The sequence below is a fragment of the Uloborus diversus genome, chromosome 2, assembly GCF_026930045.1.
Source record: "Uloborus diversus isolate 005 chromosome 2, Udiv.v.3.1, whole genome shotgun sequence".
Classification (NCBI taxonomy): domain Eukaryota; kingdom Metazoa; phylum Arthropoda; class Arachnida; order Araneae; family Uloboridae; genus Uloborus; species Uloborus diversus.
This window is the reverse complement of record NC_072732.1, coordinates 122,995,909-123,013,202: the sequence shown is the minus strand read 5'-3', so window position 1 is coordinate 123,013,202 and position 17,294 is coordinate 122,995,909. Positions and strand designations below refer to the sequence as shown.

Here is a 17,294-nt window from a genome sequence, read left to right as displayed (position 1 = left end):
CAATGGTCATGGCAACAATTACTGCAGAACTTGGAAGAGTTTGTCTTGTTGAGGGTTTGTAACCAATATATTTTGAACAATACATAAGGCATTGAAATCTTCAGTCCTAAATAATATTTTCCTGAACTTTTTTGTTGAGTGTGCAGAGGAATTATGGAAAGCTTTTTGAACATTTTTAATTTTTTCTATTCTTTCTATAGAATAGGGTTGGTGACAACTGGTCAGAAACTGGCAAATGTAACTTCCCTCTTCAAAGAACAATACAAAGCAAAGACAGATAATTCTATGCCTGTAAGTTTAAAATGCCAAATTTTTCTCAAAATTTCAATTAAAAAATTGGAATAATGAGTTTTCTTGAAAGAAAAGATATAGTCACTAGTCTGCAGTAATAGGCATAGATGGGATAGGTGTCACTAATTTATTGCATTTTTATAGCTAAGTTGGCAAGCATCTTCCATTGAGACAATTTCAAATAAACTCCCTTCAGTTTATTGAAATGGAATTTATATCATTTAACGGCTTCTTGAGTTTTGGATATAAATCATATTTTATGGTACATAAGATAAGCATTTTTTTACACTTTAAAATATTTTCTATCATTTTTGCTTGATCTCTTCAATATAAATACGATAAAAATTGTTGCCCTCTTTTCAAAGTCAGGCTTGCTCACCTTTGATATTTGCAAGTAGATTAAGATTTCATTATCAAGCTTGCTTACCTTTATTATTTGCAAGTGGATTAAGGTTTCATTATCAAAAGTTCGCAAGGAAAAGCAAAATATTGTTAAAGTTTTCTTTAAAGGGGGAAATTATAGTGCTTTCGATAGAACTGAAGATCATTTCTTATGTGAAGTTGATCCTGGTGATAAAGAGAAAGAAGAGAAAGACAGAGAGAGAGAAAAAGGGAGACTGAGAAAAGAGACTTTAATGATGATAGAAAAAGAGTTAGATGACCATGACATAGCTTTTATAGGTTTCTGAAAAAGCTTAATTACTATTAAAAACACTATGATTTATTTTATCTTCCTTCTTTTAAGTCTTAGTTATAATTTAAGGTTTTCCCTAAAAGTTCTATTACAACTTAAATGCAGAAACTATGGTGAATATGAATTAAATTTTAAAAATTCTATTTTTTTACAAAAATTTGGGTATGTCCAGGCTTGACTAATATATGAACTCATTATTTAAAGTTACATAGTTCCAAGCAGGGCTTGATTAATGCACGGTCCTGTGAGTTCACGGACCTGGGCGCCATAATTTTAAGGGCACCAAAAAGGGGAAAATTTATTTATTTCTACCCCTTTTTTTGAAACTTGAACTTTGATAATGTGCAGGTTTTATTGTGAATGGGGCACCAAATTGAACTAGGACCTGGGTACCACTTTAGCTTGATCGAGCATGTAGCTTGATCGAGCATGGTTCCAAGCTTTCTGGTAAAAATTTCATGTGCTTTTTGTTCAGCATTGTGTCCTTTCTGCTGACACAATCTGAAATTTGAACCAAATGTTACCAATTCTAAAGCTCTATTCTTCTATTCAGCCCTCTTACTATCATATCATCGCCTCAGAGCAAAAGTAGGATATCTTAGTGTTATTCATGGGATTGGATGTCTTAGTGTTGCTCTGAGGGTACGACATACAATGTTATTGCTTATTTTTATTTTTCATTAATTATTCATGATTCAGATTTAAAAACTACTGCTAGATCACTAAATATAAAGTGTCTGAATTGTATTTAAAAAGTTGCTTTATAGTATTTTAAACAGAAAGAATCATAATAAATCAATGCATGTGAGTATTATTCAAGAGCGCATTGTAGCTGTAACTTTAGTGTTTTTTTTTTTTTTTTTTTTTGCACTACAGCCGAGTTTCGACTTACGCGAGGAATGTATTCCAAGACATCTCGCGTAAGTTGAAATTTCGCGTTGTGGAAAAGGGTATGTATACGAATTATTTAGAAAATATCTAATTGTTTTAGGAATTTGTAAACACCTCTCCAACTGTTTTAAACCCACCTATTTTAAACGATGCACAAAATCAATGATCAATGGGAGAGAGGGAGAGACATGAAATAAAACAGTAAGGTACAGACTACATACAGTATGCAGCAGTAATAAAATGCAGCCCTATAATAGTACTGTGCAGTAGATTCAGTAATTATATTCATAACTAAAAAAATGAAGATGAGGATGACTTATACTGCGCGATCAGATGGTTATCAGTCTTCCACTGACAGAGCATGTACATCAGGCAACTTGTCAGAAGAAGAGGAAGAATAAGAAAGAGTTATTGATGAATTAATCTAAATCTATCTGCCAAAGTCATTTTTCTGAAAACTTTTGTGTTTTGGGCGAGAAATTCACGTTAGCTCTAAAATTTGTTACTTGTGAAAACTCACTTTATAGCCTTTTGCATAGGTTGAATCACGTTGTAGCGTGAGTCGACTGTACTGCCAAATGGTGTAAAAGCCAACTTAGTGGTATGACGTAATATAATAACGTGCTGTATCAAAATCCCTAAACGGCCTGATTTCCCAGTTGTCACAAAAGCTGACAATGTGCAAAATCCAGGCTATTTTTAGTGAAGTATTATCTTGTCTATGTACGGAAGAATCTGACATTCAATATTTCATTAGAAATGTTATTGCAGGAAGCTTTTATGATTACTTTGAAGCTAGCAATGTGAAGTAGGAAAAAAATTAGGTTGGTCTTCTGGTTTACAACTGCTACTTGTACTAAGATTATTAGTGCCTTCAAACCAAGGACGAATCCAGGAATCATTCAAGGGAGGGGCGAAATTGCGCTTTTAAAACTTCAATTTTGGAAAAATTGCAAAGCCTCCAAACACTCTCCCTTAACATATTCCAATATCGTTTAAAATAGTATTTTTGGAACTGCTGTTTTGAAAAATTAGCAGAAGAAAGAGCTTGAACCTCATTCCTTCCTTTAACGTTACCAAAGATTGTTTAAAACTGCATTTTTAGGACCTCAAGTTTGAAATATTCCAAAAATTTTCCGGTTGAGAATTCCCTTAAATTTTTTGCAGATTGACTGAAAAATACTTCTGAAACTTTAATGTCGAAAAATTGCTCGTAGAGCCCTTCAAAGGAGGGGCGATTGTCCCTCCCTTGTATCTGTCAATACTTAAACAACAGGAAATAAAGGCTTTAAGCAAGGACACCCATATGCAAAATTTTAAGGGGGGAGGTCTCAAATATTTTCCCCATGGTTTAACAGAATATTTTCCCCATGGAAACCGATTTCAGTACTGATAAGAGATAATAAAATTTAACATTTTTAAGAACTTATTCATTAATGGCTGGAAAAGAAATTTTTATACATTTTGGCAAAGAAACAAGCAATTTCTAGGGGGGGAGGCTTGAGCCCCTACTTGCCCCTCCATATGGGCACCCTTGGCTTTAAAGACATTTTAAAATTTTTTAATAACACCGTAGTTGGCACCATCAGAAATTGGAATGTTCCTGACTGATTAGCAGACTGAAGAATCCAGAAATTTATGCCAGCACTTGTTTTGGAGCTTCAAAAATTATTTAATTGTTGCAGTTTTAACATAAAGTAATGTGGCCATGACCCACCATTGGTTGATTTGCAATGTTCAAAACTCAGTAATACAGCATCAATTACTGTTGGAACTTGGGCTATTGTTGTTTTGGTATCTGAGAGAAAATAGTAGCAGGAGAGATGCATTAGGCCAACAAGGTACCTCTCCAAAAACTATGAGTGTAGAATGTGTTTGTTCATGAAAAAATAAAAGGTTTTGGAGTTCTGAAAAAGTCGAGGATTGGTTTCATTTTGCAATAATAAACCACTTACCTCAATCATGTAACTTTTATGATGTGAAATACTTCAAATGTGGTCATATTTGGAAGCAGAAAAATACTTGCTCTCCAAGAAAACATGTTCCAAAAAACAAAAGCATTACGAACTTGGATTGGAAAACATTATACAAAATGCAGGGGTGCAACTAGAAGGAAACTCTTATCCTTGAGCCATACTGTCAGTGTTTGTTTCCATGCCTATTAGGTTTCTTATGAACAAATCTTCACCTTTCTCCTACCCCAGGAAACCTTTTGCTAGCTCTTTTAACCAGATAGGTCTAAGACGTATACAGTTGTTGTAGTTGTAAGAGAAGTGTTGATCATGAAACAAAATGATTCAGCATAAATAATTAAAGTGTTTTTTCTTAATTTCAAAATGATAAATCAACTGCGTTCAGTAAACCGACACTCCTTAATAAATGTGTTTCAAACAAATGAATTAAGCTAAAGCGAATATTGATGCAGATTTAGCAGGATCTTTGATACATATCACATTGGGTTTTCTATCTCTGCGACCAACAAATGCTTCTCTGTCCATATTTACTGGGTAAAGAATCAACTTTATGGAACCAAAGGCGGATACAGAAAACCATTTTCGGGTGGTCATGCTGAAGACGACCCCCCCTCCCATGAACGAACCAACAGTTTTGGGTGGGAAAAATTCCTGAAACTGCTTAGGGGGTCAGTAAAAAGTACCAAATTGGCAAGGAATAAAGCATTTAATTAGAGATAAATGTTGCAAATTCATTTCATGAGCAATGAAATGCGGCAGTAGTTTAAATATTTACTTACAAAATTAATTAATAAATTGAAAAGATACTGTAATTGTTAACATTTTTTGCATAAAGTGTTTGAACACAATGTGGACTGATACTGTTGCCGACGGTTTAGAGGGGGGGGGGGGGGCATGACCTGTTACGACCCTTTCCTTGTATCCGCCATGGTATGGGACATGTGTGTGCTGTTACACATAATACATACAAGTAGGATAGTCAAACCAGTGACTGAACACACCTCACTGAATGAACAGTTTTTATTTATTTATTTCTTTATTTGAAGAGAAGGTTTTAAGAGTTGCTTTCATTGACAACAATAACTTTCTTCTGTATAATTCAAAAAATGAAAAGAAAGGAAAGAAACTTATGATGAAACGTAAATAACCTATGAAAGAAAACAACTTTTAATTAAGAGAGGGGAAAAGAAATGAACCAGAAAACTGAAAACAAAACAAGTGCAGATAATAAAATTAAAGATAATTTGAAATAAATAGAGAACATGAAAAAGCTTCAATGAAACTTCTATTTAGAACAAGAACGTGGCAAGCTCGTTTACTAGAACATTTTGTTTTTCATTAGTTTATGACATATTAGTTTACCGAGTTGCTGCACTACTTTTTATTTAATTTCTCAAAAAACCTGAAACAGAACAGTGAAAAAGCTCCCCCTCCCCTTTTTTTTACTAACTGCATGATAAAAATGTTTTTACCGCCATGTACCCCATTGCTAGTTTTTAAAATTTATTTGTTATGTTTTTAATGATCTCATGGTTTTCTGCAAATGAAATTGTGTTTAAGTGTTCATTTACTAGTCTGATTACCAGTGGCATAGCTACGGTGAAACGGAGGGGACGGTCGGCCCTGGGCGGGGTACTTTTTGGGGGCAGCGATTCAGGGCCTTCAATCTGAAAAAAAATAAGGGAATAATGCGTTCAATCTATTACTGGAGGCAAATTAAAAAAAAAAATCCTTCAAAATGTGAGGTTTTGGTATGTCAACTGTGCTTCTTAGAGTTCAACATTGTAGTATCTCTTTAGTGAACCCATGAGCCTTCCTCATTTCCTTAACCTCCTCTAAGATAGATTAAAATTCTATTTTCAAAACTTAAATTTTGGAAAGAATTCTAGAAAAGCAACCCGACCTCCAAACATCACCAAAGGCTAAAACCTCCATCAGTTTTCAATAAGATTCTAGAGAGAACCCTCCCCAAAACGTTGCTTATGATTTTTCACTTAAATTTAGGTGATTTTTGTCCTAAATTTAGAGCATTTTGCTGAAAGAAGGTTGATCCGAACCCTCCCCCTGTCTTTTTGTTGGGGGAATACGAATTAAATTAGTTTCTCTTTTTCCTTAAATAAAGTTTTCAATTTTAAGTTCTATAATTGTCGATGTGTAATCTGTTAGTGATGTCTCAATAAAAGGGCGGCAAATAGAGGAGCCGCGCCAGGTGGGAGAAGCAATAGCTACGCCACTGAAGACTACCTAACAACCCTGTTTTGAATGTGGAAAGAGATAAGTGTATTACTTTATGTGGTTGAATGGATCAAAAGTTATAATGGTGTTCCATTGAATTGTTGCTTTAAGGCTTTTCATTTGCCTGATGTGCAACTTCTTTACTAATTTTGAAATCATGTTTAGTAGTAAGTTGTTCTAAATATTTCAAATATATATAATTTTTGAATATGGTTACCTGGTATTTCACAGAATGTAATATATTACACAGAGAGAGAGAGAGAAAGCTGTTAATACAATAGTGCAGAAGTTAAACGTACTTCAAAAAATAAAAGTAAAATCTGTTGTTTTTTTGGCGTTGTTGACTTTCTTATCCTTGAAAATGATTAATGATCATGTTTATCAATTAAATTCTTAGTAAAGTAATTTAATGCAAACTTATTAATATTTAAGCATTCCCTTTGCATATTTTATTAAAATTCATTTAAGACATGACTTTTTCTTGCTTTTAACTTGTGAATTTCTGTATATTGCAGGAGAAGATTCTCGTGAAGAACTACAAAAAACGTTTGCAGATGCTCCAAAAGATTCAAGACACTTCATGGAAGAGCAAAATGGCTTCCCTAAGTACAATAAGTAATGTTTCGTTCAGTGGCCTTCTCTCAAAATTGACCTGATTTCATAAAAATGAATCAGTCAAAAATGTGTCTCTGACCGTGGGGAATATATACAACACTTTTTGATCACTGTAGAACGCCTTTGAGATGAAACCAGGATTGCATGAACCATTAGGTTCTTTTATTTTGTAAAGGCTTACATACCGTATTTTCCTATATATGATCTGTGGCGACGTATAATCTGCAGGTCCTAAAATGAGCCTGAAGAAAAAAAAGTCTTCGTATAATCCGCAGATAATATGATGCAAAAAAAAAAAAAAAAACTTAAGTTTTGATTTAACATACAATTTTAGTAACTAAATTAAAAACGCGAAGCAGTAATAACTTTTAAGGTATATTCAAAACTAATATAAAAAATAATCTAAAATATAATGATTTCTTCTTTAAACTGTCATTATAGTATGCTAATTACTTGAAGACAAAGAGTCAAGAAAGGAGCAAATGGTCTAATCTTGTGCAAATGAAGGCTTCTTCCTTTACTGTATGTGGTTTGTTTCACATGGCCTGAATCGTGTAATAACATTCAAGCTATGTAAAAGAAAACAACATACATCCAGGGTAACGGTCTTGGCACACACAAATCCTGCTATAAATATTGAGATTCAATGTGTTGGTGTTGTGGGAAAAAACCACCGATAATCTATGGTAGCGTATATCCGCACCTCATTAATTTTACTTTTAAACAGATAATCCATGGATTATATGCAGGAAAATACGGTACTAGATTAAAATGCTTTTTGCTGTCACAAAACAACATTATGGACTATAAGAAGTATGTGCTCCTACATTTTTTCTTCGGTAATTTGTTTTTGAGTTATGCCTGGGCAAATTGTGGATTTTGGCAGAGCTTTCATTTTTAAGTTATTCAGAAGGGAAGGATGGGAGGAGGCAAGGATACAGTCAGCTCCCGATTATCTGTGAATCAATCAACAATCAGGAACATGTATTCTCTCAGTGTAATGCAAATACCAATGGCTGATTTTTGTCAAAAAATCTTAAATTTAGGCTCAATTGTTTAATTAATTAATTTATTTAATGTGCTTTCTTCATCGTACGTACACTTGTTCTTCATTGATGTTAAGTTATGTTGTGTAAAAATACAAACCATTTTCACTGTACTGTACGTATTCTAACTGTTCAAAGGAAGTATTATGCATACAGCTAAGTTTTTGAGGTAGCACAATTTTTACATTATCTATCCCTCATTTTAGTCTTTTTGCAGTTTAACCCTGGTTTTTGTTATTCGCGGCGCATGAGCCACCCAATTCTGCGGATAATCTGGAGCTTAATGTGCGTACTAAGTACATATTGTTTGAGAGGAGCAACATACAGTAAAGCACCGTTTATACATTTCTCTTTTATACATTTTTATCAATTATATGTTTTTTAAATTGATCCTTGCAGAGTCTAATACACATTAACCTATACCTATTATATGTTTTTTCATTTGTACGCTTTTTTCATATAGTCCCTTCAAAAACGAAAAAACGGTGCTTCACTGTATTACATACACACATACAAGTACAAAAGTGACTACTAGATACTAGCTCTGGGCTCAGTTAGAATGATCCTAGTCAGTTGTTCAATCTCCAATCAGGTCTGAGCCCTGAGCCCCCTTAAAACTATTTACCACATTTAAAGTAACCAGATTTTAACATTAGTAAAATGGGAAACTATTGACCATGGGGATGGGCTTGATCAAAAATTTGTTCTATAATAGAGCAATGAACATTTTCATAGAATGCAAAAATAGTATTCCAGTGCATGTTTTTTGAATTTTAAACAAGTACAATTTGCAAATGTAATGCTGCATTAAAAGAATTATGTATACAGTCAAACCTTGATATCTCGAACCTCCTTGTCTCAAAACCCTTGATGTCTCGAAAAAAAAAAAAAAATTCCCCAGCATTTTCTATAAAAATCCTATGCATTTTCCATAGTTATCTCAAAATTTATTTTTCGAAACCCTTGATATGTCGAAATTTTTGCACAGAAGCAAGTTTCAATTGTCGTTTTTCTTTGGCAATTTTTGTAGTAAAATCAATTCAGGGACAATTACTAAACGCTTTTCATCCCTTTTTTTGGAAATTTTGTGAATAGAGGATTGGGGCAAGATAATAGGGAAGTGTTGGTAATGAGGGAGGTGCTTGGTTTCCCCCAGAGTTTAGAATCTTTATGCATTTGTTGTCCACTTTGAGGAAAGGGGGTTGATTTTTCGTCTGTCAGATTTCAATCGAAATTGGAGAATGCATTCCTCATTTTCATCATTTTGCTTTTTTAACTCCTACAAAATGGTTGTTGAGAATGTTTTGAATGTGGGGTTACTGGTTGAAGATAAAATTAGAATTTTTAAATTTTTAGGTGAAAAAAACAAATTGAAATTCTTGTTCATTTCAAAATCTCATCTTGTGCACTTTCGACAATTATAAAATTTCAAACCTAATAAAATATTGAAGACTACTTTATTGATCGTAATTCGAAGTGGTCCCATAGTACATATATAAATGCATATAGCGTACGTGTGTAATCGTGAGAGTTACTACTGTAATTATTTTAAAACCTTGATAATTCAAAAACTCGATATTTCGAATTTTTCCCCTGTCTCGAGAGATTTGAGATATCGAGGTTGTACTGTAGTTACTGTTCAAAGAACAAAATAATACAATACATATTACTTTCTTCTTTGGCATATTGCTCATTTGAATAAAAAAATTTAATTAGATATCTGTTGTTGCTTAAACTCATGAAATCTATACTAATATTATGAAGAGAGAGGACAAATTTTTGTGTGTTTATATGTTCGAGGTAATCTTCGGAACTACTGCATCTATTTGAAAAATTCCTTCACTATATGAAAGGTGTTTTTTTACTGAGTGATATAGGCTATTATTCGAAAAAATCCGATAAATAGTTCTTTTTTGATTCCAATTTAGGCCCAAATTTCACATAAATTTCTGAATATGGGAGGGAAAAATTACTTGCACATAGTAATATTATATATGGTTGAAAAGGGTAAAATTTTCCAAGTTCTAAACAATTTGTTTCAATGCTCTAACTTAATTACGGCGGGAGTAATTTTCCGTTTCTAGCTCGAACTTTTTTAGGCTTAGCTGAAATTTAGGCAAAACTTTCTTCATTAAATCTATCAATAAAAAGTGAAGGAATTGTCCCACAGTTTTCTTTTTGACACCATTGGAAAAAGCGACATCACTCCAGATCTCTCTTTACCTATGGTCGAAAAACTGAACTTCTATCTTCAAAGGAAAAAAGTTACAAGCGTTTTTAAATCAAATTTGAAAAATGTCATTTCTATTCAGGTTGTCAACCATTTTATTTTCGCGTTTTCACAGTTGCACTTTTAGAATCCATTGTTTCTTTCCTTATTTTGCATTTCATTTCTTAAACCTATTTTATTTCTTGTTTCCATGGTTACACTTTTAAATCCATCTTTCGCATTTTAATTTCTTAACAGTATTTTAATATCTGTTGTCATTGTTTGGAAGGGTAATTTTGCATGGTGTTTTTTTTCTTCTTTTATTTAAGCCTGATTTTTGAATATATGTCACTTGACACAATTTTTATTCTCAAGGCAAAGCCGGGCAACGCAACTCTTAATATATAAAGATTTGAAAGCTACTGTTAATGCGATTTTATACTTTTTTGTTTGTTTGGCGAAACATTTGTTATCGTCAAAAAAAAACAAACAAACATCTGCTTAATGCGCAATTGGGGCGTTAGGCGCTGAGCAGTTCAGTCTAGGATTATTGTTTTAAAGCAACCGTAAATGTAATTCATTGTTTTAGTGATTTGTTTTGAAAGAAAAGAAACTTTTGATTTGTTTTTATCCGAGTGAAATGTACGACATTTTCTTTCTTTTCTGACGATGATTTTTGAATGTTCCACAGGATGTTTTTTTTTTTTGTTAGATGAATGGATTAGGATAGCGTAGTTGCGAGTTTAGTGATAAACAATAGAGTTAATAGAGTTGCGGAACTATTTAGATTTGAAAGATATTATTTGATGTCTTTTTTTGTTTTTTTGGCAAAATATTTTGAATTGCAGTGAAAACCGCTTCTCTCGCTTTATAGAGTTTTAAAGCAACTGTAAATATAATTTAAAGATTTGATGAAAAGTTTTAAATTCCAAAGAAACTTTAATAGGATTTTTTTTTGAAAAGGTGTGTACGCATTTTGTACAAAGAAAAATGATCATTTCACATCATAGAGGGAGGGCCTTAATTTTTTTTATTCATCGTACTTGCATTAAATTTTTAGCTCGGGCATCGCTGTGCGGGTACTACTAGTTTTTTATATTTCACATAAAAAATGACTTCCAACGTCCCTTAACACTTAATTTTGATTTTTTCTGATGGCCAAACTTTGCAAAAAAAAAAAAAAAGCTAATTCAGTCCAAGCATTAGTTCCCGGTGAGGACAACACATATTCCACATTTTTAGTGTATTATTGTATGGAACATGGTTCATTTCAAAATGGTGAAATATTTCTTACCATTTCTTCTCTATTTAGATTTTTGTTGATGCTCAAGATTCAACTTTTCCCTTAACAATTTAGTTTTAAACAATGATACCTCATTAAAACCATCATTTTCAGAAACATTACTATATGGGATATTTTGAGTAATATGATTGAATGATTTTTTCTTATCTAAATTTTAAACTTCATCTTCTACTTTGATTACTGAAATTTTGGCACCTTCCCTAGGTTTTATAATCTTGAGGCAGAGCTGCTTAGTTGTGTACAAGCTATCAATTCGCAACAATTATTTGTTTTTATTGAAATAAATCAGTTAATTGATGATTGTTAACTTGAAATAAACATTACAAAGTTAACAAAAAAAAAAAAAAAAAATGTACCATGGTCTCTGAAAACTGTTTATTTCCTTCCCATTGTCTCTTTATTTTGCATTTCAAGCCAAAACTTTCTAATAAATGCCATGCTTTCGATTTTGAACACCTTTATAGATTCACAAGAATAAAAGGAAGTGTTAATTATTCCTTTTTGTGACATAAAGATGTGTGCTTCAGTTCTGAATTTCTGTTACTGAATCAAGTTGAAAGGGAAAAATACAAAAATTGTTAAAATTTATTAAACTATATGTTTAATAATTAAATGCTGATGTCCCTTTTTGATATTTCTATTCTGCACTTAACATTCAATTTTTGTACTTTAGGCACCCAAGGAAAGTGTCTAAAAAACGAAAACATCATGGATTGGATGTTAATAAGCCTTATGGTACTATTCTTGAACCTGAAGAAGCTGAAACTTTACCAACAGCTGATCTTGATGACATGGCTAGTAAGTTATTTTTGAAAATTCATCATTTAATGCAAATGTATTATTTATTATTCCCCTTAAGTTTTCCATAAATGTCTTTGTTTTGTTTTTTATAACAAAGGAAGAAAAAAAAAACATAAGTTAAATTTTATCATTGAGGGTTTAAGCCAGCATCTATCCAAGAGTTGATCAAATTTGGCTCATTAGATTGCAGATAACTTTCTAAATTTTTAAGGTATTGAACTGGAAGTTTATTATGAGTTCTAGAATCTAGTTCAGTTTTAGATTATGAAAGTTATAACTTGCTGTATTTTGCACATGCCAAATGAAAAATTAATTGCTTTAAATGCCCGTATTTTATCAAATTTTCTACATTTTAAGTTCACATTTTAGAATTATACTTCTGTTGTATGCTGTCAAGTTTTCTGAAAGTTGTTTAAGCTTTGATGAAAAACTTTGCGTGTTATGAGCCAAAAACCTTCAAATAAATCTTGTAGTTTTGAAAGAAATGTTTATACCTTTGTGAATAACCATGATATTTTCTTGAAAACATGTGAAATAATTGTACATAGTATGCTAACTAATTTCAGAAATTTACTGCTTATTCTCAGCTATTTACCATGAATGATGATCAAAAAATATTTTTGTTTCCCTCAATTTGTTATTGATCCCCGAAACAGAAGGAGGATAAAACTTTTATTTTAAAATGACAGCTGGTGCATACCTTTTATGTGACAAAAGTTACAAAGCAATTGGTCTCTTACACTGCCAGGAAAAAAAATCTTTACATTTAGTTGGTAATTAAAAACTTAACATGCAAAGTTCTTGTCCTGATTTTATTTGGCGTGCTCCCTAGTTATTTGGTTCAATACCGAATATTCGTCCAGATTGTGGCCAAATGTTTGATATTCGGCCAATTCACAAAGGTATTGCCAAGTAAAATCACAACAAGAAAAAGTTATGTAAAATTTTTATTTGTTAACCAAATGCAAAGATTCTTTTTTCCAGCACTGTACAAATCATGTAGAATTTATTTTTATTTTTGTGAAAGTATCTCTTATACTCACGCAGATATAAGCAATTCTTTCAAAAATGCAAATTTTATTTTAAGGTCTTCGGCGGATAGCATGCAGATTTTTCCGTCAACCATTACTAAACTTTAAGAATATTTGACAGCATAAAGGATAAATGTAATAATAAAATTTGGAATTAAAATATTGGAAATTTTTTGAAATATGAACGTTTAAAGCAGTTGAGTTTTCACTGCGCATGCGCAAAAGATATCATTTTATCACCTTCATAATCCAAAACCCAGATTGATTCTACACCTCATGATAAAATTCCAGCTCGATATCTTAAAAATTCAAAAAGTTATCAGCAATCTAATGAGCTGAATTTCAATAATTCTTGGATAGGCGACGAATTGTAAGCTGTCGTTTGCAAACTGGTAGCATTTGCCTACCAGTTTGCAAACGACAGCTTACAATTCGTCGCCTATCCAATTCAGTGTGATTCGTGATAAAACAGATTATTTGTGAATAATTCTTGGATAGGCGACGAATCGTAAGGGGTCGTTCGCACACTAGTAGCACTTGCCTGCCGTCATTCAGTGTGATTCGTGATAAAAACAGATTATTTGCAAACAATCCCTCACAAGTCGTCGCCTATCAAAGAATTTTTGAAATTCGGCTCATTAGATCGCTGATAACTTTTTGAATTTTAAAGATATCGAGCTGGAATTTTATGACGAGGTGTAGAATCTATTTCGGCTCTGGATCATGAAGGTTATAAATTGATATCTTTCGTGCATGTGCAGTGAAAACTCAACTTCTTTAAACGTTCATATTTCATCAAATTTTTCATATTTTAACTTCAAATTTGATTACTATGTGTCTCTTGTACGCTGTCAAATATTCTGAAAGTTTAGTAAGGGTTGACGGAAAATTCTGCGTGCTATGAACAATAGGGTGGGCCGAAATAAGCCGAAAATTTTTTTTTTTCGAAATCAATTTTTGGATAGCGCGCAAAAGTTGCGTAGTGAGCTAGTTAGCACTCACAAAAAATTTCTTAAACATTAAAAAATATCTAGTCAACGCTATTTGACACTGAAAAACCGAAAAAAAAGTGAAAAATGAATTTTTGTCGAAATTTTTTTTAAAAAACTAAATTCCAAATATTTTGCTGGAATGCACCGAAAATGTCATATAATGAGCCAGTTCGAGCCCATAAAATGTTTCATTGATTTTAATGAGCATTTAACCGCTCCTTTCTGTAATCAAAAATTGGAGAAAAAATGAAAAAATATTGAATTTCTTTAAAAACCAATGTGAAAATTATTTTTCAATATTAAATCATAGACTAATTAATTAAATAGCACTATTAATCATAGTAATTATTATCACGCAATAGTATCATACATTTTCTAGAATGACATATAAAGATAATAACATTTTGAAAAAGAAATCTTCAAATTTGATTTATAATACCTCAGGCATAATGAATATTATTTTTTGGAATAATATTGTCCCTTGTTATCAAATGATGGAAGTTCTTTCCTATTTTGAAGTTTGGCACGAATGTATCCATCTCGTGCAGTTTCACCACGAAATTTTATTGCAACTTTGGTTATTAGTTTCACCCAACGTTTCACAGCTTGCGTGTGACAAGGAAATTTCTCGAAAGTGAACTCTGTAGGCTGTTCTTCGCACATTTCTGTCAATTGTTGGTCTTTTAGATGCATCTTTCAACTGTTGATCTTTTAGATGCATTGTAAGAGGTGGCTCTGTAACAACAGTTTGCCCAATCAACTAAATCAACATAATCAACGGCATCAAAATTGAGTTTAGGACGCTTAAAAAATCGTACACCATCCGAGCTCTTCGTGTTCTTATTTCTAGAGTTCAGAATGCGCCTAACAGCTAATCCCCGAATGTATTTTTTTGAGTCAAACAATATTGTCAACAATAGCTGTTCAGGATGAGCGAAATATGCATTATTTGAGAGAACTTTGAAAAATATCTCCTTAACATTGTCTGGAAACTGCCTTGCAAGAGAAATCATTTTCCAAAAATGTTGGGCGCGGTACTGGCAGTTCGGTTTCATTTTTATTTCAAACCACATTGGAGCATAAACTAACATTACATACTTTACAAGCATTGTAAGATTTTCTGATGGAGTTGGTGTACAAGCGTATAGCCTATATACAAGCGCTATACTATACCCAAGCCCTACATACAAGCGTATCAAACGGTTTGCAGTTGTCAGCCATCGCGCATGACTGAGTTTGCCTGGGCTACTGTCAGCCATGCTAGAAGGACAACTACCATCTTTTACGGCAAGACATATTCTATATAAATATTGTTGTTCAGTACTTAAACTTTTTCTACCTTCCATGTCCAAAAACAGAAGAATAAGTCAATTTTATCAAATTTGACCACCGGATTTTTTTTTTTACAATCTCTAAGAAGTTGTCCGATAGCTCCAGAATACGAATGTGGCCCTTTTGTGCAACCGTCCAATTCCAGAATAAGATGCCTCAGTGGCAACTTATTAGTATGCAGCAGACATATGTTCCACTGTAAAGGTATTTGGAGATATGTCTCAAGTAAACGAATTACTCCACCTTTCCATCCCGTATTTACATTTGTTCCGTCGCATCCAATAACCGTTAAGTTAAGGAAGCTCATATTATACTTTTTTGCAAAGTCTATAATACCTTGCGATTTTTTTTTTTTGCACTTTCAACAACTGCTAGTGATAAATGACCGATGTACTTGCTACCTGACTCTTCTATCAGTGCTACATGGTGCTTCAGATGCTAATTTTTGATGGCTAGATGTCTTTTGAAGGGTGTCTTCTTTGCGGCCGTCAAAATACAAACTCTTTATAGCTGCCCCTTTAAGGGCTCTTTAATCCCTTTCTCTTAGCTCGCTCCTTTTTTTTTATCGATTTCTCTCCTTATATTTTTGTTTTGTTTAGGAGAAACTAAGTCGAAATCAGCGAGAACTGCTGTAGCAATTTTAGCCCCTGCTCTATTTGAAGCGCCAGTTAGATCTGCTGCTAAAGCTGTATGAGGCATAGAAAGTCTCATTTGACTTGTCGTTGTTGATGGCGCAGCAGTTCGCTTACGTTTTCTTGAAAGCGGATAATTTAATTTAAAATCGTCATCTGTATTTTCTGTGCTTTCTCCTGATTCAAGCTCTGTTTCAGGTTCATTCAATGTAATATGACTTTCCTTAACCCTGAATCCACTTGTGCTGGTTACTGATATGTCTTTCTCATCCAAAGCAAAACTTGTTTCAATTTTTTGGCATCTTTTTTCTCTTTTTCGTAGTTTCTGGGTTGTTACTCTATCCATTTTTCCAAATATTCCTAAACTAGTGGTACCCGCACGGCTTTGCCCGTAGTAGAAAATTAAAAGGTCATTTGGTTCACCTGTATATTTACAAATAATGGATGATAAATTTCTCGCCAATTGGCTATGTCCATTCGCTCTCCCATGTTACGGTTCCACGTCATGATAATTTCGCAATTTACTCGTCCATCGTATGATAATTTTGCTCCGGAAAATGTTCTTAAAATTGAAATAGAAAAAGAAAAAAAAACGAATCTTCGAAAAATTGCTTCGAGATGCACACCCTCATGCTACAAACTAACTTAGTGCCAAATTTCATGAAAATCGGCCGAACGGTCTAGACGCTATGCGTGTCACAGACATCCAGACATAAATCCGGACAGATACTTTCAGCTTTATTATTAGTAAAGATATTCTACGAAATGTATGAAAGTCTTTGAGGATTTCAACTAATTTATTGACAGATACTTCTAATGTTTGCTGAAACTAGCTTCAACTTTTTTTTTGAACCCCCCCCCCCCCCGAAAGTGGTTGGAAAGTGCATTTTCACCCTTTTTTTTCAGTTTTTCAAGGTCAAATAGTGTCGGCTAAATATTAAAAAAATTTAGCGAAATTTTTTATGGTTAATAACGGGCCCATATAGCAACTTTTCCGCACTATCCAAAAACAGATTTCCAAAAAAAGTTTTTTCGGCCCACCCTAATGAACAACCGAAAACCTTAAAATAAAATATGCATTTTGGAAAAAAATGCTTATATCTCCGTGGGTATAAGAGATACTTTCACAAAAATATAAAAAATGAACTCTACATGGTTTGTACAGTGCTGGCAAAAAAATTGGTTCATTTGGTTAGCAGTTAAAAATTTTACATGACTTTTACTTGTGATTTTACTTAGCATGCTCCTT

At 32.9% G+C, this 17,294-nt stretch overlaps 1 protein-coding gene across 1 annotated transcript in view; it reads left to right on the top strand.

Moving 5' to 3' along the window:
• The window catches only part of LOC129216519 (band 3 anion transport protein-like), a 61,076-nt gene that overhangs the window by 6,607 nt on the left and 37,175 nt on the right, over positions 1 to 17,294 (top strand). Inside the window, exons 6-7 of the mRNA XM_054850734.1 lie at positions 6,600 to 6,699; positions 11,928 to 12,055. Coding sequence (XP_054706709.1) covers positions 6,600 to 6,699; positions 11,928 to 12,055 — 228 coding nt within the window. The remainder of the gene's footprint in view (positions 1 to 6,599; positions 6,700 to 11,927; positions 12,056 to 17,294) is intronic.